General features: G+C 40.7%; 1 protein-coding gene across 2 annotated transcripts in view; it reads right to left on the bottom strand.

The window, feature by feature from the left end:
• Nucleotides 1-22,241, bottom strand: part of GOLGA5 (golgin A5) — a 45,439-nt gene extending 23,198 nt beyond the window's left edge. The window contains exons 1-7 of one of the 2 annotated variants that reach the window (XM_001148857.6): nt 21,847-22,241; nt 18,629-19,202; nt 9,647-9,874; nt 7,090-7,309; nt 6,223-6,346; nt 4,846-5,049; nt 182-352 (exon numbers count right to left, since the gene is read on the bottom strand). In XM_001148857.6, coding sequence (XP_001148857.3) covers nt 182-352; nt 4,846-5,049; nt 6,223-6,346; nt 7,090-7,309; nt 9,647-9,874; nt 18,629-19,172 — 1,491 coding nt within the window. In that variant the 5' untranslated portion in view covers nt 19,173-19,202; nt 21,847-22,241. The remainder of the gene's footprint in view (nt 1-181; nt 353-4,845; nt 5,050-6,222; nt 6,347-7,089; nt 7,310-9,646; nt 9,875-18,628; nt 19,203-21,846) is intronic. The other variant, XM_024348882.3, reaches the window with a different exon arrangement.
• Between the last annotated feature and the right edge of the window lie 2,124 nt (nt 22,242-24,365).

Raw genomic sequence — 24,365 nt, 5'->3', positions numbered from 1 at the left:
TGACTCCAAAAGAAGAGAAGAGGAAGAGGAGGAGGAAGAGAAGAGAAGCGAAGCGAAGAGAAGCGAGAAACCTATCGCTTTAGTAATGCTGTTTCCCCAGAATACAGAATCCATCACCTCTCAAACTGTTAACACCTGAGGGTAAATGGTGTCTACTAAGCTGAACCACCATGAATCTTACCTGTAATTCGGATCTGAGCTGATGTATCTGACCCATCAGCTTCTGTATTTCCTCCCTCTGCATCTCTTTCTCATGCCGAAGTTCTTCCAGCTCCATGCTATTGGCAGTGCTGCTATCTAGGCCTTCAAAACCAGAGCCTTCTTTCAAGCTGTTAATCAATTTTTCCTTAGACTATTATAAAAGAAGAAATATGTTTAAGCAAAGCAGAGATTAGTTTGTACATTGAATATCATCTACTATACAGAAAATAACCCACTAAAAAGAATTCCATTATCTCCATCAAAGAAAGTCCACAGATTTTCTTAAATCCCCAAGGATAAAAAACACAACAGAGCCTTGCTGTATAATGTCCTTGGACTTTAGGCCCACAATGATGGTAAAGTTGAAAACTTGTTATGAATAAGATTTTTTTTTTCCAGCTGGGTGCGGTGGCTCACGCCTGTAATCCCAGCACTCTGGGAGGCTGAGGCGGGCGGATCACAAGGTCAGGAGATCAAGACCATCCTGGCTAATATGGTGAAACCCCGTCTCTACTAAAAATACAAAAAAAATTAGCCAGGCATGGTGGCAGGCACCTGTAGTCCCAGCTACTCGGGAGGCTGAGGCAGGAGAATGGCGTGAACCCGGGAGGCGGAGCTTGCAGTGAGCCGAGATTGTGCCACTGCACTCCAGCCTGGGTGACGGAGCCAGACTCCGCCTCAAAAAAAAAAAAAAAAAAAAAAAAGATTAAAAAAAATTTGTATTTATTTATTTGAGACATGGTCTTGCTATGTTGCCCAGGCCGGTCTTGAACTCCTGGCCTCCAGGAATTCTCCTGCCTCAGCCTCCCAAAGTGCTGGGATTGCAGGAGTGAGCCATCACACCTGGCCAAACAAGACTTTTCTCACATTTCTTCTCATAGTTTTTATTTTCCAACACATTCTACCCAACAAGTAAATGGTGCTAAGTGTTCTGTGCAATAAAGATAATGTCTCTCTCTATAGATAGTACCCTCTGCCTTACAAACTAAAAGAGAAGTTACAAGTATCCAGCAGAAGGCAATCAACACAAGTAGAGAAAAGGATATGGTCAGATTACTTGCAGAGTTATGAGAGGAAAAACCACTTCTGGGTAAGAGGAGACTTTAAGAGAGCATAAATGTTGGCCTTGAAATATGGGTAGACTTTTTTAAAGTGCAGAGAAAAACAGAGAGCAAAGCATAAAAATGCAAAAGCACAGAAAGTCTGTAAGAAAATAATGTGAGATGCAGCTCAGATAGTATTTTAGGACCAATTTGGAGGGGCTCCTGATCTCAGGCTAAAATGTTTTCATATTATGTGGCAGGCTAAAACAAATTACCGAAAAGTAGAGAGAGGAGTGACATGACTAGAGATGCATTTTAGGAGGCTAACCTGGCAGTGCTATAAAGAAGGTGCTCACAAATGATGGTCTGTGGGCCTGTTTTTGTACAGCCTGCAAGCTAAATTTTTTTTTTACATTTTAAAAGGATCATAAATAATAAAAACAATATGTGATGGAGACTACAGGTAGCCAACATAGCCTACAATATTTACTATTTGACCCTCTCAATGTTTTCTGACCCCTGAGATAAAAGATGAGTTTGAAGAAGAGATTTGACATGCAAAGACCAGTTTATAAAGTCCTAATTCTAGACTAGGAACAACAAGGACCAGCAGCTTTCACGTTAAATTAAAATATTTTAAAGTCATTCTCCTCCATCAAAAATAATTTTTCCTTTTCTGGGTGGTAGAATTATGGGTTATTTCCATCTCCTTCTTCAAACTTCTTTTGTATTCTTCAAATTTTCTATAATAAACATGATCATTTATAACATTTTAAGATTTTTTTTAATAAAAAACCAGAAACCTCCCAACCTCATTCCCCCATCTAGCTACTGTCCTCGTGTCCATGGTCAAGCACCCTGCCTCCATGTCTTCAGCTCCCAGCGCACCCCGGAACTCTCTGTTGAGAGGTCCCCAGGGACCTCCTAGTTGCCAAGTCCAGGAATTTAGCTCGGGACTTGTCACATCAGAGCTGCCTGCTGTGGTTGGTGATCATGCACCACTTGAAACTCTCCCTCTGCTTGGCTTCATTGGATGGCATCAGTCTCCTCCTGGTTCTCTCCAATCTCTGACCACTCACCTTCTCAGTATTTTTCTTTTGCAGGCTATCCTTTTGCCCAATTTGTAAATGCTGATGTTTAAGACTGTTTTTAGACCTCAGCCTTTCTCCCTGTTAGGTTACACATCGCTCTTGGCTAATCTTACCTACTCTCCCAACTTACTTCTAATTACCTTTCTAACATTGTCACCTCAATGTTGCATCAATTTTGCATACTTACCGTAATTCATCATACTCTCCTTTAACCCTAACCTGTTCTCTTTCCTGTTTCCCCTTTTATTAACACAAGGAAACATCATTCATACACTTAAACCAAAAACCTGGAGTCATCCTAGATTCCATTTGCCTTTTTCCCCCATCCTTCCAGTTAAATCTCCACGTCATATATTCTATCTCCCACATATCTCTTAGCTGTCCCCTGCCTGCCATCCTCACTGCCACAAACTTTGATCAGGTCCTCATTATTTCTTATGATCACCTCTTCACCATCTACATGCCATTGATGCCACCCCTTATCACTTCCATGTTTTCAACAATGTACCGAGTACCAGGCACTGTGCTAGGGATACAACGATGAACAAGACAGAGGCCCAAATCTCCCCTAACCTTTTCATCAGGCTGCCACAGTTCTCACACTCAAACCTGACCATGGCTTCTGCCTGCCGTTGAACTTTATGAGTCTTTTGCCTCCCATCTCTGAAGACGTTATGTTCCAGCAGTATGGAACTAGCTGCAGTCCCTTAAATATGCCATGTTCTCTCTGGCCCCCTTGCTCTGGCACAGGTTGTTCTCTCGGAAATCTCTTCCCTATCATGAGTCTTCCTATTCATCTTTCAAGTTTCTCTTTATACCACATCTCCTCAGTCCAGTGATCTTTGACAGCCTCAGGCAAGTTTTAAGGGATTCTTCTCTCAAGCTCCCATTGTACTGCATTAATAACTTTATTACGTCAATTATCTGTTTCTTTCCACTAAGATGAATGTTTTCTTAAAGGAAGAGGACACATCTTTTGAGCTTTGTATCCTCTGTGCCTAGTGAGTAGTTAGGTGCTCAATAAGTAACTTTTCAATGAATTAACAAATTAGGGTGATACAAAAAAGTACTTAGAAAGAAGAGTTTGAGGAGGAGATCAATATGATACTTCATGGAAGTAGCATTAAAAAAAGGTATTCATAGCCATTAGAAGTTTGAGACTAAAGAAAAAAGGTAAAGTCAAAAATGACCCTGAGGTTTCAAGCTTTACTGCCACATGGCAGTAACGTTGACCAGAACAGAAGAATGAGGGAGAAGTTGGTCTGGGAGCTGAACACTCCATGCCTGCACAGCAGGCAGCTGGGCACTGAGGTCAGGAGGTCAGGCTTGGAAACATGCTTGAAGTCATATGCAGGCGGCTATTAGAAGCAGAGGCAGCATACAGCAGTGCAAGGTAAGAAAGGACAATGAAAGAGGGTTCAGGACAGAGCTTAGGAGGACTCTGACTCTTTGGAGATTGGGAAGAGCGCCCAAGAGAGACAGAAACAGCAGTAGAAGAGGACAAAAAGAGAGCCAAGGAGATGTGAATAGCATAGAAGGCAGGAGTTCCAAGAAAGTGGGAGGGTTAACAGAGCCAAATGTTCTACCAAAATACAACGTATGGAGACTAAGAAAAGGACAGAGAATATTTATTTAGGTCATCAAATACTTTTGAGAAGAAATTTCAGACATGTAGTAGGAAAAGAAGGAGATAAGAGTTAACAAGATCTACAGAAATGAAGACAGCACGTACACAACAATTCTGGTAAGCATGACACTGAAAGAAAGGAAGATAGGGAAATAGTGCAAAGTGGTCACAAAGCTAAAAGAGACTGTTTTTCTCTTAGGCAGGAGTCCGAGATCTAGTCTTCATTTTTCCACTAAATAACCACGTGCTCTTGAGTAAGCTGAGCCAGAAGGCAGCAGCAGCAGAGAGGCACACACAGGAAGGAAGGGCATAGATCTATGGAGAAAGGGCTTACACATGAGATGGGAGATGGAATCAATGCACAGGCAGGAAAATGATCCTAGAAAAAAATGAAAGGACATGTTTTCCCTCTGAGGGACAAAGGAAAGAGAATTCAAAAACGACATTAGATGACTGTAGTCTTTCTTAGTAAAGTAGAGGGTAAGGTCACCTTAGATCTGAAGGAGGGGAAAAAAAGCTGGGTGAGACAATTCTGAGAACTGGATGAGTCCTAAAGCAGTTGCTGCAAAAATTCAGTAGGAGATCAACAAGGAAGAATAAACAGCTGCTCAACAACAAGCATTAATATCATCACAGTGAGTAAGGTGACAGGTTGAAGACCTGAACTAGGCAGTGGCAGAATGAATTTTTTTTTTTAAAAGAAGTGGTAGGAACAAGAAACACTGCATCCTTTAATAAAATTTCTAAAGTAGAGTAAGGCACCTAAAGCTAGCCAATCAGACGAACATGAACAAAGCACCTCACACAGTATCTACACAGTCTCAAAGTGCCTTTCAGTTAACTTGCACATCTTAACATCCAAAAGTGTACATTTCATGCTTACTTGGAGTATTCTAGTAGCTTTTTGCTTGTAGTCAATTAATTCCTGCTTAGAGGACTCCAAGTTCAACTTATACAGCTTGACTTGCTGCTGCAGTTCATCAACCCTCTTCTTCTCATCTGAGTATTTTCTTTCTGCCAGTGTAATTGCTTCTGCTAAATTCTGACGTTCCATTTCCACTTTATTAAGGCGTGCAGCAAACTCGCTCTGTGACAAATTTTTATATCATAATTATGATATCATTTAGCTTTGAAACATATTTTACAACCATCCATTCGGATATCTTATGCGATTTATTAGCTCAGCCAAACAACATAGTAGGGATGGGAAAAAATTCTTAATTTGTTAGGAGCTAAAGTATAGGAAATGTAAAGTTGTAACTCCCAAACATGGCAATGCATTAAAATCAACTAGGAAGTTTGTTAAAAATATAGCCATCCAAGGCCTTTCCCAAGCTTACTAAACTGGAATTTTCAAGATGGGTCTGGGAATCTGTTTTTTAAGAAATTTCCCAGGTGAACCTGGTCACTTGGATACTAGGTCTGGTCTGATTCTAGCTGATCAACTGTTTCCAATTTAATAAGTAAATAAATAGGTGTAAATTACACCATATTTTAAAGAACCAGTATTCAAAAAAAATGTAAAATATCTCATTAATAACTTTTAATATTGACTACATGTTGAAATAATTAATACTTTGGATATATTGTGTTAAAATTAAGAGACACACACTACCTGATATTTACTTTCAGGACTGAACTACTTTCACCTGTTGAAAAGCTAGCCCAGACCAGTGGTTTGCAACCCTGATTGCTCATTAGATACACCTGTGAACCTTCTAAAACCAAAGTGTCAATACCTAGTCCCTACCTCATACAATGGAATGTGACTGCATATGGAGCTCAGACAGCACAAGGTATCACACAGGTGATTCCCACGTGTAGACAGGGCTGGGACTGAACTAAATGCAAATATTCATCTAAGAGTAAAACTCTTTACATATTACATACAATTTTCTCCTGAAATAAATGAGCCAGATTAATCTGGAATCAGAAAAAGCTTAAATTAATAAAAAACAAATACGATCCCCCAACCATTAGCATTTAATCAAATAATGACAATGATTGTTGCAAAAATTAAGTAAAAGATGTATATCTCTAATGCACATTAACTATTTTAATTGTCTCTCAACACATAAAATTAAATACATTTAGCAAGGATCAAGCTAAATTTTTCAAATATCTGATTTTTGTCACAGAAACAGAATTTTCTGAAATGCATTGCAGAATTATATTAAACAGTTAATGTGCTATGAAACAGCATAAAGTCATTTTTTCTGTGTCCAAGTAACAATAGGAATCTGCTGTCTCTCATTCTAACCTGCATCTGTTTATAGCTCTCCTGCTCTCTCTTCAGAGTAGCATCCGCTTCATGCAGTCTCTCCTGAAGAGTCTGCAGAGCTTGATTCTGCAGGCTGTTACCTTCACTTTGATCCTGCATTATTCTAAAGGAAAATGCATCATGTGAAATAACTCATGTCCACAGTGTACAAGTGATAAGGCAGAATAATTTTTAGAGCATCAGCTTTAGTCAAGCACAAAAAAGATAATTTGACTGAAATATTCTTAGATAAATCTTTCCTTTCTAATGGAACATAATCTACGTTTTTAGGCATCCAAATATTAAGTACATACCGTATAATTAAAGACTAATGACACAACAAATGCTTTTAAATTCAGAATTTGCTAACAATGCATCTCAAGGTTCAAACAATGAATCCATTTTATGTTGTTGTTGTTGTTGTTGTTGAGATGGAGTTTCGCTCTTTTTGCCCAGGCTGGAGTGCAATGGCACAATCTCAGCTCACTGCAACCTCCACCTCCTGGGTTCAAGTGATTCTGCTGCCTCGCCTCCTGAGTAGCTGGGATTACAGGCATGTGCCACCACCCCCGGCTAATTTTTTTTCTGTATTTTTAGTAGAGACGGGGTTTCTCCATGTTGGTCAGGCTGGTCTCGAACTCCCAACCTCAGGTGATCCACCTGCCTCGGCTTCCCAAAGTGCTAGGATTACAGGCTTGAGCCACCACGCCCAGCCAATGAATCCATTTTAATCATACACATTTCTAACACTACCAAAAGAAATATTCCCTCTTGTAAATTTCCAAGAAAGCTAAGTTTCATAAGAGGATACACTACAATGTTTACCATTACTTGCTCATTTTTCTCATTATTCATAGAATCACCTACCGTGATTTTTCACTCTGTAAGGCTTCTAATGCTTCTGTGCGAGTACTCAGTAGCTGGTCAGCTTCCTGGAGTCTCACTTTCAGTACAGCCAGCTGGGAATCCTTTGCAGCCACAGCTTCAGTCAGGTCATCTACTTGGGCTCGGAGTCCTCGAGTCATTCGATCACTCTTTGAATGGTCAGCATTCCACTTTTCAACTCTTGCTCTTGCTTTGTTTAATTCTATAAAAAAATTTAAATTTCTCTATACAAGCAAAACCAAACACATTTTTCTCAGAGCACGTACAGTTTCTACTTTGAGTGCCTTTAGTACTTTCCTTATTGACAAAATTGGGAACTTACGCGTCTTCAATTTTCTTTGAAAAGTGGGTCATCCACTTTTCAAGGGCAATATTCACAGCTAGATTATAGTTAATTGATTAGAAAGGGGCGTGAAGCTAGCTGCTCTTCTACAATGCTGTTTCTATATGATAAAGCATCTGGGAGCCGAAACTAGTATTAATAGATAGCAGAGTATATTTTGTAAAGTTCTGCTAGTGACAGGGAAAGGAATGCAAATCCAAATCAAAGGTACACCCTAGTAAGAACAAAACAAAACCTAAACACAGAAAAGAATCTATTGCTTTCAATTACTGTTGCAAAAAGATGTTATTCTTTTGACCTAGGAAATCAATGCAAGAAGAGCAAAGTAGTGCTCTATTTCAGAATACAATGGCATTTCCATACCCTCACATACCATATGTAATTGCAGTTAGCCACCACAACATTTTTTAAATACTGAATCAAACTTTATAGGGTCTCAAAGCTTTTTTTTTTTTTTTTTTTTCAGTGAGACACACCTTTCTTAAAGAAAAAAAAAAAACCCAAAAATATGAGACAGAGCCTCACTCTGTTGCCCCGGCTGGACTGCAGTGGCATGATCATGGCCCACGACTCACTGCAACCTCCAACTCCTGGGCTCAAGCAATCCTCCCACCTCAGTCTCCAAAGTAGCTCAGCCTACAGGTGTACACCACCATACTCAGCTAATTTAAAACAAAAAAAAATTGTTTTTTGTAGCCCAGGGGTCTCACTCTGTTGCCCATGCTGTTACTGAACTCCTGGCTTCAGCAATTTTCCAATCTCAGCCTTCCAAAGCGCTGGGATTACAGGCGTGAGTCACTGTGCCTGGCCAAACAGCTCTATTTCTACGTCTAAATTAGTGTGGGTAAAGTAAAGCTTTTTCTAAAGTCAGCCTGACTAGTGAGTACTTTGTTTTTGTTGTTGTTGTTGTTGTTGTTGAGACGAGTCTCGCTCTGTAGCTCAGGCTGGAATGCAGTGGCACGATCTCGGCTCACTGCAACCTCCACCTCCTGGGTCCTGGGTCTGGGTTCAGGCAATTCTCCTCCCTCAGCCTCCTGAGTAGCTGGAATAACAGGCACGTGCCACCATGCCCAGCTAATTTTTTTGTATTTTTAGTAGAGACGGGTTTCACCATGTTGGCCAGACTGGTCTTGAACTCCTGACCTTGTGATCCGCCCGCCTCGGCCTCCCAAAGTGTTGGGATTACAGGCGTGAGCCACCACGCCTAGCCTAGTGAGTCTTCAACTATCTTCCCTTTCCTCTCTTCTAGGCTCTATCCATGGCTTGGCAAAACTTTTCCCACCATCCCCTCACTCCTTTCTAATTAGCCCCAGGAACCAAGGCAGCAATTTTGTCACTCTTGTTTTCTTCTCAGCCACACTTACAATAACATTCACATCTTCCTCAGTCACTACCTCCATAATGAGATTATTTCCTTCTTAATTACCTATTTCTGAGGAACTTGAGGTTTTCTACTCCAGGGCCACCTCACTGCACAATTCCCAAGGGCACTGAACTGAATTCCATGTACATTTTATGTGCCCTAGAGCAGCAATACTGCAACTCTATTAGTGCCTAATACTTTGTTTAATGGAACAGCTTCCCTTGAAAGTTCAGAATAAATGAAGGAACTAGACTACTACTAGTTTGTTCCTCTCAGTTCTTCAATTTCATGGTTCTTAAAGGATGACCAAAGAAGTGAATACTCTTATGTTTTGGGTTGGTGGGAGGATGACTGGTCCCATTTCCAAATCTGGGCAGTTTTTCTATGAAAATATCATTTTACAAGTCGCATCTAATTTCTCACAGTTTAAATGTAAATATTTCTTACAGTTTAAAGTTTTTAAGTTTATTATTTTATTTTTATTTATTTATTTTTGAGATAGAGTCTTGCTCTGCTGCCCAGACTAGAGTGCAGTAGCGCAATCTCGGTTCACTGCAACCTCCACCTCCCTGGTTCAAGCAACTCCCCTGCCTCAGCCTCCTGAGTGGCTGGGATTACAGGTGCCTGCAACCACACCTGACTAATTTTTTTGTATTTTTAGTAGACACAGGGTTTCACCATGTTGGCCAGACTGGTCTTGAACTCCTGACCTCAGGCAATCTGCCCGCCTCGGCCTCCCAAAGTGCTGGGATCACAGGCATGAGCCACTGCGTCCGGCCTTAAGTTTATTTTTAAAAGTTAAATTCCTAATCCTGAACAATTTAAGCCTCTACCTTCTTGAGTCTCTTTGGATCTTTGGAGTAATGAAGCCATTTCTTGATTTAAAGACTGAACTTCATTCCTCAGCAGCTGATTCTCCAGTCGAAGGTTAGACAGTTCATGTGACTTGCCATCATCATTAGGTGTTGGGGTGTGGTCAGGGCAGGCAGCATTTGATGACACATTTTCCTTTGAAGATTCCTCTTGACCTTCATGGCTAGAATCTGAGTTATTGGCAGCTTCTGTAAAAAAAAGAATACGTTTTTGTTACATTGGCATGTTCATCACATATGCGTTAACAACTTGCTTTGGTAGGATGCTCAAGTTGACTGCTACAGCTAAAACACCATAAAAAGTAAACAAATTCTCGGCTAGGCGCGGTGGCTCATGCCTGTAATCCCAGCATTTTGGGAGGCCGAGGCAGGGAGATCACTTGAGGTCAGGAGTTTGAGACCAGCCTGACCAACACGGTGAAACCCCATCTCTACCAAAAATACAAAAATTAGCCAGGTGTGGTGGCACACACCTGTAGTGCCAGCTACTCAGGAGGCTGAGGCAGGGGAATCACTTGAGCCTGGGAGGCCAAAGGTGTTGCAGTGAGCCAAGATTGCACCACTGCACTCCAGCCTGGGCAACAGAGCCAGACTCCATCTCAAAAAAAATAAATAAATAAACAAATTTTCAATAGTCTTCCCTCTGATTAAATTTCATTCTCATAAATGGGGCATATGGACCTCTAAGGATACTCAAGTCTGGATACACTGAATGAATGACAACAGACAGTACAACACCATTCTGGGGAGAACATCAGAGATCATTTGAGTGGTTGGGTTCAGGTAAAATGGGTTTGGATTTCCTTTTGTCTCCAAAATGCTTTTGGGAAAAAAAAACAGGAGAAGTCTCAAATACTGAAAAATTGGGAAGGCACAATAGAGTAGCTGCAGGTTTCAAGGCAAGAAGAGTAATAACAGGTCACTACAAGGTTTTGTTTTTTTTTTAAATCAAACTGGAATCTAACACGTCTTACCCAAAGAGATAGAGACACATGAATTCAGATTAATCTTGTTTTTGTTACTAAATATAATGCAAGTATACTTTTAAATTACTCTAAAAATTATGTGATGAAAATGAACTATATATCTAAATAATAAAACTGACTAAAACAATCAGTATATGGGTAAAAGACTTGATACTTTATAAGGTTATATAAATATCAATAATCAAATGAAAAAGTTCTGAACATCTTTAGTCATCAAGGAAATGCAAATTAAAATCACAAAGAGAACCAACAAACACCCCCTAGAATGGCTAAAATTTAAAACACCAAATGTTGGTGACACTGCAGAGCAACTAGACCTCTCACTGCTGGTGGGACTATAAAATGGTACAATCACTGGGGGAAAAGGTTTTACAATTTCTTATGAAATTAAACATGCATCTACCGTTTCACCCAGCAATTCCACTCCTAGGTATTTATACAAGAGAAATGAAAACATTTGCCCACAAAAAAGCAAGTACAAAAATGTTTATAGCAGTTTTATTCACAATAATCCAAAACTGGAAACAAACCCAATGTCCATAAAAGAGAACAGATAAACTGTGGTACAGCCGTATAATAGAGTACTACATAATAAAACAGAATAAAAAAAAGAACAGTAACATGGATGAATCTCACTAACAGTTCAGTAAAAGAAGCCAGATTAGAAAGTATATATACTATATGATTCAATTTATATGAAGTTTTAGAACAAGCAAAACTAAGGAGAAAAAAATCAGAGCACTGGGTGCTTTCAGGGACGGGGTGAGGAGATTAACTGGAAAGGAACATGAGGAACTTTCTGGGGCAAAGGAAATCTATAACACGGGAAAGGTGTGGGTTACACAGGTATTGCCATTCGTCATATAGCTAAGATTTGTGTGCATCTTAATATATGTACATTTTACCTAAAAGAAAAAATAACCACAAAAAGCTAATAATCAAGTGGGGTAGGGAATGGGCACCTAAGACATGACTTAAAAATGGGAGTGTTGGCAGGGCGTGGTGGCTCACGCCCGTAATCCCAGCACTTTGGGAAGCTGAGGCAGGCGGATCACAAGGTCAGGAGTTTGAGACCAGCCTGGCCAACATAATGAAACCCTGTTTCTACTAAAAATACAAAAAATTAGCTGGGCATGGTGGCGGGTGCCTGTAATCTCAGCTACTTGGGAGGCTGAGGCAGGAGAATCGCTTGAACCTGGGAGGCAGAGGTTGCAATGAGCCGAGACTGCACCACTGCACTCCAGCCTGGGCGAAAGGTGAGACCCTGTCTCAAAAAAAAAAAAAAAAGAAAGAAAGAAATTATTACATTTTTAAGGTGATAATGGTGTGAACATTTGCTTTTAGAGTAAGAAAATGAAATGTTTATAGAAAAATGATATAAGATCTGTGATTTGCTTCAAATTAATTGTGCGGAGGGTGCAGGTGAAGAAAGCGATGGGAAATGGGAGGGTATAAATGAAACATGAATGGCCATGAGTGATTACTGTAGTTGGATAATAGGAGGTCATTACTTTCTATTTTGGTATGTTTGAAATTTCTAAAATAAAGATTTTAAAAAGAAATGAAGTAGGCCAGGCATGGTGGCTCACGCCTGTAATCCCAGCACTTTGGGAGGCCGAGGAGAAAGGACTGCCTGAGTCCAGGAGTTGGAGACCAGCCCGGGCAATACAGTGAGAACTCGTCTCTACAAAAAAGTTTTAAATAATATAAAAAATAAAATATTAAAATTCAAAAATAAATTAAGTATATATCCAAATGTGGGATGATATCTAAGGCAGTATTCTGAAGGAAATTTATAGCCTTGGTTACATTAAAGATGAAAGGCAGGAAGGAAGAAAACTAATGAGTTGTATATCCATCTTAAAAACTATAAAAACAGCAGAACAAACCCAAAGAAAGCAAAAATTAACAAAAGAGGAAATAAACATACTAGAGAGGATCAGCATAACCAAAAGTGGTTCCCTGGGACAGATATAAACAACATTAGGCCATCAAATTTTAAAATGTACATGATACTGAAATCTATCAATTGCACAATACTTATTGTGCAGTTTATTGCATGTGAATTATACTTCATTAAAGCTGTTTTAAAAAGCAGGCATTTAGTGCAGTTCCAGAAACAGGGTAAGGATTCAATATATGCCAGATACTGATATTCTTCACACAGTATGCATGATCAAGCATTGGTTTTTGCAGGGTTGGTATGAATAACTAATGTTTGGTTGCGCTGAAAGTTTCAGCTGTGACCCCTACATTATTTTCCTGAAATTAAATAAGTATAACCCCTCAAAATGTGTATGACATTGACAAATTCTTGGGGAAAAAAACATAACTTATCAAAAACAGATTCAAGAAGAAATGAAAAGCCGACTGAATCAATAGTTAAAACCTTTCAGTAAGAATACCCCAGGTCCTGATGGTTTTAGCACAGAGTTCTAGCAAACGTTCAGGAAATAAATAATCTCAGTCTTACACCAATTAATTAACACAACAGAAAAAGAAGGAACACTTTCCAATTCATTTGATAAGGCTAATATAACTGTAATACTAAAACCTAACAATATCGCAGGCCGATTTCGCTTATAAAATAAATGCAAAAGGTTAGGTGTGGTGGCTCATGCCTGTAATCCTAGCACTTTGGGAGGCCAGCACAGGAGGATCCCTTCAGCTCAGGAGTTCAAGACTAGCCTGGCAATATAGTGAGACCTTGTCTCTACAAAAAATGAACAAAATTACCTATGCATGGCGGTGTGTGCCTGCAGTCTCAGTTACTATTGAGGCTGAGGTGGGAGGATTGCTTGAGCCTGGGAGATTGAGGCTGCAGTGAGCTGAGATCCCACCACTGCACTCCAACCTGGGCGACAGAGTGAGATCCTGTCTCAAAATAATAAAAAAAATAATAAATAAAAATTAAATTAACTAAATAAATGCAAAAATCCTAAAGGGAATATTAGCAAACTGAAAGTTAAGTTTGGTTTTATATTTAAAAGTATCAACTGGAGCTGGAGCTAGGTACAGTGGTGTGCACCTGTATCCCAGTGAGTTGGGAGGCTGAAGTGGGAGGACTACTTGAGCCAGGAGTTTGGGGCTGCAGTGCACTATGATCATACATGTGAATAGCCGCTACATTCCAGCCTGGGTAACACAGCAAGACCCCATCTCTATTAAAAATAAATAAATTGATTTATTAAAAATAAATAAATTGATTAAAAATAAATAAATTGATTTGTATACTATATTAATATTAAAGAAGAAAAACTATATTATTATCTCCAAGGGTAGAGGAAAAAACATTGCTAAAATTCAACATGATAAAACCTCAAACTAGACATTTATGGGAACTTCCTTAACCAAATAAAAAAACTATGAAAAACCTAATGTAAAATCATACTTAGTGAAACAAAGTATTCCCTCTAAGACAAAGAACAAGATACAAAACTGGTTATTGAGTCCTAGCCAATGAAGAAAAGGATTTTTTAAAAGATAAAAGGGCTAAGAAGAAACAAACTGTCATTATACACAGATAATTGTGTTGTTGAAAATCTAAATTTATGTCCAGAAAAACATGAAGATTAAGAGCTATCTAGATTTCTATGTATGTACACACACAAAAAAAAACAACAAAAAATACACCAGCAATAACAAAGCAAAACATTTTAAGGAATACCACATATAATTGTTTCAAAAAATATAAACTACTTAGGAATAAATCTAACATAAAGTATATAAGATCTTTATGGAGAAAACAATAAAATTTTAATGAAAGACACTACAAAATATGTTGAAATTATACCCCATTGGTGGATAAGAAAACTCAGTATAGCAAAAGTGCTGACTCTTACCAAACTGTCTATATAGAAGCAATTAATTCCCAATAAAAAGACCAACAGAGTTTCTGTGAAACTTGATAAGCAAATCCTAAAATGCATACGGGAGTGGAAAAGTCCATGAATAGCCAAAACATTTCTGAAGAAAGACCACAAGGTGGAAGAAGCTACCCTATCAGTTATCAAGACACATAAAACTACATTAATTAAAACAGGGCGGCACTGGCACAAGGATACACAAATAAACCAATAAAACAGAATTAAGTGGCCAGAAACACACTAATGAATACTTGATATATAAGACAGGTGGTACTGCAAATTGGTAGCAACAAGAGACTCTGTTCAATAAATGATGCTAAAATAGCTGATTTCCCTATGGCAAAAGAAAAAAAAAAGGGAACTGAATGCCTATCGCACACTATAGAATACAGAAAAATATCTTTATGATCTCAGTGTAAGGAAAGATTTTCCAAGACACAAAAAACACAAGCCACATGCCATCTACATTAAGAACTTCTATTCATTGAGATACCAAAGACAGAGGGGAGGGGAAAAACCAAGGTAAAACTGGAGGAGGAAAAGAATTTAGAATTTAGAATATATAAAGAATGTCTATGAATCAAGAAGAAAAAAGACAAATAATCTAACAGAAAAAAGTTGATAAAAAAGACTTGAGTAGACACTTTCAGAAAATGAAAGTTGAATAGTCAAATATCTGAAAAGATCTTCAACCACACTAGTAATGAAGGAAATAATATCAACGACAAATCTGATCAGCAAAAAGTAAAAAGTCAAATTGAAAATAAAAAATGTTGGTGAAAATGTGGAGCAAAAGAAGTTCTTAACCATAGCTGGTTAGAGTATAAATTGGCACAACCTCCGCAGAAAGCCACTTTGGCATTACTAGTGTAGCTGAACATTGTTAAACCCTACAGCTCGGCAATCCCATTTCAACACATCTAGGCATCTCAGGACATTGGTTCTCAACTGGGATGATTTTGCCCTGCAAGGGACATTTGGCAATTTGTGGAGACATTGTTGGTTGTCACAATTGGGGGTGCTACTACCACCTAATGGGTTAAGAGGCCAGAGATGCTGCTAAACATCCTACAAAGAACAGGAGGGCTTCCCACACTATTGAATTAATTTGGCCCAAAACACCAAGTCTCAAGGTTGAGAGGTCCTACCCAAGAGAAACAATTTTTATAACTCCTGTGTATTATAACCAGTTCTAATTCATTTCCCCGACAACGAGGTTCCCTTTAGGTCCATTCTTTCTAATTAAACGCAAGCTGCTTTCTTTAAAAGTACAAAAATAAGCTATGTCAACTCTTGACTTAAAGATCTCTACTAGCATCACACTGGCTATGGCAGCCACTTTCAACTTTTATTGGCTAAGAACCACCTACAGAACAACAACAACAAAATCAGATGCCCCGGCTCCATCCCCAGAAAATAACGATTCAGGAAGCCTGGGAAGGCACTCAATAATTCATTTTTAAATTAACAACACACAAGCGATTCTAAAGCCTGTTGTTCAGGAATCAATCTTTAACAATGATCTATAGAAGTAATGGGTTTAATTGCATAAACAGTATGACACAAGGGCCTTCACAAACAGGTCCCAACTTTGTTTGCTAGCTACATTTTCTTCATCACCCTCCAACTCACTCAGTGTTTCCAACTTTGTTACAATGTTTTCTACTCTACTAGCCTCTTAGAGTCTGTTCTCTCTGCATGGAATGCTGTCTCTAACTTTTTACCTGGCAAACTCCTTTTCATTCTTTAAGACCCAGCTAAAAATACAGACCCTCTGTGAATCCTTTCTGAATACCTTAGGCAATTACTTCCTCCTTCATACTTCCACAACACTCTGACCATACTTAATTGCTACATTTACTAGACCACAAGTATATTATGTTTACATGTCTAGCTCACCCACTGGACACTTCCATATCCTTGCACCTAGTAGGTTCTTTGTGTAATTAATTGAAAGATAGCTGAGAAGAAATTTTGGAATATGTGAACATATTAATCAACTGCTACTGCCTGATCCTATTTTCACAACCCAAAACGTCTTCTTCTATACAAGTTTTTGTCTTGAAAATACAAGAAAGATTTTATTCACTAACAGCCAAGACAATGAAAGAAACTATAACATCCAAGAACATGACAAACTCCCATCAACAAGAATCCCTGGCCAGGTGTGGTGGCTCACGCCTGTAATCTTAGCACTTTGGGAGGCCAAGGTGGGCAGATCACTTGAGGTCCGGAGTTCAAGACCAGCCTGGCCAACATGATGAAACCCTATCTCTACCAAAAAATACAAAAATTAGCCAAGGGTGGTGGTGCACACCTATAGTCCCAGCTACTCGGGAGGCTGAAATGGAGAATCGCTTGAACCCAGGAGGTGGAGGTTGCAGTGAGCTAAGATCGCGTCACTGCACTCCAGCCTGGGCGACAAAGCGAGACTCCGTCTCACAAAATAAATAAATAAATAAATAAATAAATAAAAACATTTAAAAAGGCCAGGCACAGTGGCTCACACCTGTAATCCCAGCACTTTGGGAGGCCGAGGCGGGCGGATCACAAGGTCAGGAGATCAAGAGCCTCCTGGCTAACAGTGAAACCCTGTCTCTACTAAAAATACAAAAAAAAAAAAAAAAAAAAAAATTAGCCAGGCGTGATGGCAGGCGCCTGTAGTCCCAGCTACTTGGGAGGCTGAGGCAGGAGAATGGCATGAACCCAGGAGGTGGAGCTTGCAGTGAGCCAAGATCAGGCCACTGCACTCCAGCCTGGGTGACAGAGTGAGACTCCGTCTCAAAAAAAAAAAAAAAAAATCCCTATGGCCAGGCCACGGTAGCTCATGCCCATAATCCCAATGCTGTGGGAGGCCAAAGTAGGAGGATCACTTGAGCTCAAGACCAGCCAGAGCAACACAGTGAGACACTGTCTCTATTAAAAATAATTTTTTAAAATTAGCTGGGCACAGTGGTGTGCACCTATAGTTCCAGCTACTCAGGAGGCTGAGGCAGGAGGATCGCTTGAGCCTGGGGAGGTCAAAGGTAGTGCGAGCTGTGATAGCATCACGGCACTTAAGCCTCTGCGATAGAGCAAGACCCTGTCTCAAAACAACAAAAGAATCCCTGCAAGAACCTACTATCAAGTTTTTTGCCTTTTTTCTATTTTTATCTTTGGAGACAGCGTCTCATTCTACCGCCCAGGCTGGAGTGTAGTGGTACAATCTCGGCTCACTGCAACCTCGACCTCCTGAGCTCAAGCAATTCTCCCGCCTCAGCCTCCCAAGTAGCTGAGACTACAGGCATGCACCACTGTGCCTGGCTAATTTTTGTATTTTTTGTAGAGACAAAGTTTTGCTATGTTGTTTAGGCTGGTCTCAAACTCCTGGGCACGAGTGCTCTGCCTGCCTCAGCATTCCAAAGTGCTCGTATTACAGGTGTAAGCCACCACGCCCAGCCTATAGCTATTTTAAAACAGTTAGTAGGTACTTGAATTAGCCACATTTACCACGTTAATCTCATTTCACAAGAAAGAAGATGTACTTGTAGAGGTAATCTCAGAGGGAATTAAACAATTGAAAACAAGAGTTCTAAGCTCTTGCTTCACTACTAGGTCAATGCCTTCAACTCTTCAACTTGGATCAAAGTTCAGTCTCTCAGCTTTATTTGTGGAGGATGTGGGGGGAAAAACACACAAAAAACACAACCCAGAAAATACGTGAAGTACAGCCTCCTGTCATTTTTATAATCCTAGTAACAAAAGATATCAACTGGGATAGTCCCCGATCCAAACTGACACGTTTTCTTTCAGATTTCAAAATTTTCTTTTTTTAATCTTAAAATGTCTTAGAGAATCAAATTTGAAATACTTTGTTAGATGCTGAGTGGGTAAAGTTGCCCTCCAGACAACATGAAGTCCCTGCTACAACTGTCTATTGACTAATAGTAGTCAATGATGTCTCCCTTGTTTACACCACACATTTGCAGAGAGTCTGCCCTTACACCAGTGGAGACAGATTCCATAACAGTAGATGAGAAACACCATCGGATCATATGATGACACATTCAATTTGCTTAACTCTAAAAGAAATAAGAGGACTGATTAACTACCGTGGGTTTGGCTCCCAAAAGAATTTTCTTCAATGGTTTTGATGGTGGTTACACTGGGGTTCACAGAACTGACACTTGATGTCTGAGAGCTCTGAAAGACAGGTGTCTTGCCTTTTTCCTTTTTGATTTCCACCCTCCCGGTAGGCTCCTTCTGTGAACTATTAAGAAAATCAAACAGCAGCTCATCATCAGGTTCTGACTTTTTTCTTCGCACAAAATGGGATGAAGGCCTAGGAACAGATGCGTTTTCAACAGGATGAGAGGCCTCTACTGGTGTCCGAGATCCTACTTTCACATTTGCAGTGCCAGCTAAGATGGTGGCTTTTTGATTTCGAATGTTATCAGCTGCTGATGAAATATACGTAGATTTAGGTCCAGTCTGATATGTCAAATCTGTATTTTGCTGGTGAAGTTCAGTATAGTCAGTATTTTTGCTATATATGTTGCTGGCGTTGTCTTTCCTACTGAGAGCTGTTGCAGCCCCTTGATCAACTCGGTTTAAAAGATCTTCTGCCTTTCCAGCAAGATCAACAAACCAAGACATGATGGCAGCAGGATAATCCTATTGGCAAACCTGTAAAAAGGACATAAAATGATCAGTGTGGCATAGTGGCAGAGTATGATAAATGGTTAAGACCAGACTCTGGAGTCAGGCAGTCCTGGGTTGAAATCCTAACCCTACCTTTTACTAGCTAGGTAACCTTGAGCAAACTACTTAAATGAGGCTGCGAAATCTTATCTAGAAAATGGGGGGGAAAGTGTACTTACCTTATAGGATGGTTTTATGATGAAACAATATATAAAAAACACTTTGCAAAATGCTTGGCACATAATAAGCACTCATTTTAGTGGCTGCTATTACCATTATTACAACTACCACTACTGTTTTTATTATTATTTCTATTTTTATTATTATTACTATTTCAAAGTAATAATAAATTACTGTTTTTATTATTACTGTTTTTATTATTACTATTTCAAAGAAGGGCAAATCTTAATGTAGCAAAAGCATCTGTTATGGGCTGAACTGCATCCCTCCAAATTCCTTTATTTAAGTCCTAACCCCCAGACCTCAGAATGTGACTGTTTTTGGAGATAGGATCTCTAAAAGGATAATTAAAATGAGTCGTCAGGGTGGGCCCTAATCAAATATAATTAGCATGTCCTTCTAAGAGGAGGAAATTTCAACACAAACAGGCATACATAAAGGACAGAGGGAGAAGGCAGACATCTGCAAGCAAAAGAAGTAGGCCTCAGAAGAAACCAACTCTGCCAATACCTTGATCTTGGACTTCAAGTCTTCAGAACTGAGAGAAAATAAATTTCTGTTGGCCCAGCCAATCAATCTGTGGTACTTTGCTACAGCAGCAAATTAAAACAACATCCAAACAGCAAATAACCAATATGGCAAAATTCCAGTACAACCAAATAAAAATAAAATTCACTGAAGTTTGTTTTAAAGTGCTAAAACTTGAAAAAACGTTTCCGTTAAATACAAAAGCTATCTTAATGTTAAACTGCAGCACTATTACATATAATTTAGGTGTGCACATAATTTATCTAAAGTACATGTTCAATAATTCACATACTCAATACCTACCAAGTGCACATTAAGCTAAGTCCAGAATAAAAACCAAAATTGCATAACCACTCATTCCATACATATATTTGAGTACTTATTGTGTGCCACAATACATCAAAGTAATGATGAAGATATAGATATAGAAGGGCTCTATAATAAAGTCCACAACTATTTCTAGAATGTGCACATTGTTCCTTTTGCCAAGAACTCTTTCATGGTTAACTTTCTTGTTCTTGGTCTTCACTCAAATGTCATTTGCTTCAGAGTTCTCCTTTCCAGCTAAGTTAGGTCAATCATTATCTGTACATACCCTATTCTTTTGCTTCACAGATCTTCATGTTTTATAATTACGTATTTTTTTAACATGCTTCTTGTTCTTGGGGAAAGGGGGGCAGTAGCTGGATAAAGATTATGTCTGTTTTGCTCACCAATGAATTCCCAGAGTCTAGCACACAGTAGGCACTCACAAATACTGCTGAGTGGAATTTTTATATGACTGATGCTGTAACGGGTACACATGTATCTTTTATCACATGTAATTTTCACAGCCACGTTATGTGGTAAACAGCAATATCCTTTTTTTTAAAGCAAATGTGGAAAGGGTTTAGAAAGATCCCAGAGTTTAGACAGCAGCTCAGGTACTCAAGTCTAAGTCACCCTAGTGCCAAACCCACCTTTTAACCCTTGCCTCCCTATACCATACAGCTCAAAACCTAAAAAACCTCAAGAAGAAACTCATCCTTTAAATCTGTTCTTTACACGTGACTATTAAATGCCTATGTATTTCGGAGTTTATAAAAAATCAAATGAAAATGGAGATGAAATGCTCTGTAACATACAGAACACCATACAGGCCAGGCACTGTGGCTCACGCCTGTAATCCCAACACACTGGGAGGCCAAGCGGGGAGGACCACTTGAGGCCAGGAGTTTGAGACCAGCCTGGGCAACATGGCAAGACCCTGTCTCTACAAAAAAAGTAATAAAAAATCAAAACACGCTCATTAATTCTTTATATCTTGCCTCCCATTTCAAAATTAATTGGGCTTTAAAACATACCATGCAACTGCTACTAATGTTGCAATTAATGTCGATTATCTAATTAAATACTTAGATGGGCCCTGGGCAAACATCTCAAAGACACGAAGGACTTCACAGGCACCCGTCAATTCCCCAGACACTGCCCAGGGGCAGAGAGAGTGCGTGGGATGGGGATGGGTCTGCAAAGGGCTGCGGCAGGGCCTGCTTCGAAGGCCAGGCGTCAGCACAGAGGGAGGGAGGCTGGAGGTCAGTCGGTCAGGCCCAGTCCGTAGAGCCCTGGGGTCTGTCAGTTTGGGGAATCTCAGGTAAGCGAGCAGAGACCCCCCCTCTGCTCCCCACCCATCTCGTTCCGTGCGGGAAGAACGGCCAGGCCAGGCAGGGGTCAGGAGAAAGGAAGACAGAGGAGGGCAGTAAACGACGTCGGCTGAAGCCCAAGGAGTCTCTCCAGTTACCCTCCTCAGCCCCTAACAGGGCGAAGACGAGCGCGACCCGAAAGAAAACGGACAGACCAGGGTCTCCACTGAAGGGACTGCGCCCCCGCTCCTAGGACCGTTAACACCCCCGTCTCGCCCAGTGGGCCCTCGCCTCCGCCTCACCTGAGGACTCCGGAGAGGTTGCACTACGGCCTAGCCGCCGTCCTGGGCCGCGCCCCCTCGGCGGCTGGCCCGGAGGGGGCCCAAGCTGAGTAAACCTCCTCCCCGACCCGCCGGGGCCCTGCTACCGCTTCCGGGAGACGTGGAAGGGGCGCGAGGACCCCACAACAGAGTGGCTTTCGAGCTGCCTGCACGGCAGGGAGACGCGAACAGCCACCTGCAGGCGACTCAGGCGGTGGCGCTGGCGGCTACGGGGTCCTCGCGCATGGCCACGCCCCTTTTCCGCCCGCGGCGAGAACAGGCGCGGCGCATGGCTTGCGTGCGTGTGACGTGGCTCGCCGCCGGTGGACGGCCCGCACGCCGTGAAAGGCCACACCCACAAAGGGCGGGGCCTTACTGCGGGCCACGTGGGTGACCAAAGGCGGTGCCCAGCCTGGAAGGAACGCGAGGCCTGAGTTGGGCGGGGCTTGAGACCCGGGTGGACCGGCTAGACCTCGTGTTTCTCCCTTTCCTCACCATCTCCCCTAAGTTTTACAGACGAGAATGCCAGAGGTCCACGGCAGAAGGTGGAAATAAGAAAACATGATCCGGATTGCATGGCGCTTACTTTCTAGTAGCAGAGACAGATATTACATAACATTGAATGGACAAGACAATTTCAGGGCGTTACCAGAGTTGTAACGACAAGAAAACGGGGAAAAGTGACTGGAGGCACGGGAGGTGCTTTAAATCAGGTGGTCAGGGAAGGTCTCTCTGAGAAGATGATATTTGAGCTGAGACCCAAAGGATGGAAAAGGCAGTACTGTGGTTATGTTATGCATACAGTTCATTGACTATCTGAAATAAGTCTAAAATCCACATTCACTAATTCAAATACTCAGCACCCACTATGTGTACAGGATTGGGCTAACTTGGCCCTAATGACAAGCCTACAACACAGTTCCAAGTCTCAAATCTTTGAGTTGAGGAAAGTAAGGTTCAAACAGTTTAAGTAACTTGTCTAAGATCATCTGTCCTAATAAGGAGTCCACATTACTCCAAAGCCTGTTCCCCATAGACTCAAAGCTTTATTGTCTCCAAATTAAATATTGGAAGTAATTACAGCTCCTGCTTTTCTTGCTCTCAGGTGAGGTTTAGCCCAGTACGGTGAAGAGAAAAATTTTCAGCAGCACCAGGAGGTGGTAATCATAATAATGGCATCTAACATTTATCAAACCTTTTATTAAGTGTAGAATACTGTGTTAAGCATTGCATGTGCCTCACCTCATTTTAATCTCACATGCATAAGGAAGGTACTATTATTCTCTGGTAGGTGGTATTGTTGTTCCTAACTGTTAAGTTGCTTTTCCAGTTAAGGATTACACATCATCGCCCGTTGCCATGCGACTGCAGTGCGTCCTGTAGGAGGAGCATTCTTTCCAGCCTCACTGATGTCAGGCTTGATTGTATGATCTTCTTTTGGCCAATGAAATAGGAGCAGGGGGTCTTTCTGAGCAGAAGTATTAACAGTTATTACGTATTTCAACCAGAGAAATTTTTCCTTTCATGAGAATAGTCTGTGTCAGATGGGGCTGCTCTTTCAGCCTTGGTCCTGGAAGAAAAAGGGGATGTGAAGCAGCTCACATCTGAGATGTCACATGAGTGACATATAAACTTTTGCTGTTATAAGTCACTGAGATTTAGGATTGTTTTTTACACAGCCCTACCTAATAAAATCAGACTACTATTAATATATTAAACCATTTTACAGATGAAGACACTGAGATTCAGTGAGGTTTAGTTACTTGCCCATGGCCACATAGAAGCAAAAGTAGAACAACTGGGATTCAAACTTGGGTCAGTGTGACTCTAGAAACAGTGTTTTAATTGTCGAAGGGATGAGAATGAAATAAGTTGAGGAGGAACCAGTCTTCCACTGTATTGGACGAAACCTGACCTGAGAGGAAGAAAAGCAGGAGCTGTAATTACTCCCAATATTTAATCTGGAGAAAAAACTTTGAGTCTAAGGGCACAGGCTTTGGAGTAATGTGGACTCCTTGTTAGGACTGATGATCTTAGACAAATTACTTAACCTGTTTTTTTGGGGTTTTTTTGTTTGTTTGGTTGGTTGGTTTTTTGAAATGGAGTCTTGCTCTGTCGCCCATCCTAGAGTGCAGTGGCGCGATCTCGGCTCACTGCAACCTCTGCTTCCAGGTTCAAGTGTTTCTCCTGCCTCATCCCCCTGAGTAGCTGGGACTAGAGGCGTGTGCCATGATGCCTGGCTAATTTTTTGTATTTTTACTAGAGACGGGGTTTCACCATGTTGGCCAGGCTAGTCTCAAACTCCTGACCTCAAGTGATCTGCCTGATCAGCCACCCAAAGTGCTGAGGTTACAGGCATGAGCCACTGTGCCCAGCCCTTAACCTGTTTGAGACTTACTTTCCTCAACTTGAAGATGAAGACTAGGGGCCATGTTGTAGGCTTGTCATTAGGGCCAAATTGGCCTGATCCTGTGCACATAGTGGGTCCTGAGTATTTGAAT

The sequence above is a fragment of the Pan troglodytes genome, chromosome 15 (assembly GCF_028858775.2).
Source record: "Pan troglodytes isolate AG18354 chromosome 15, NHGRI_mPanTro3-v2.0_pri, whole genome shotgun sequence".
Classification (NCBI taxonomy): domain Eukaryota; kingdom Metazoa; phylum Chordata; class Mammalia; order Primates; family Hominidae; genus Pan; species Pan troglodytes.
The sequence above is the reverse complement of the archived record's forward strand: the minus strand, read 5'-3'. Positions and strand labels throughout refer to the sequence as shown.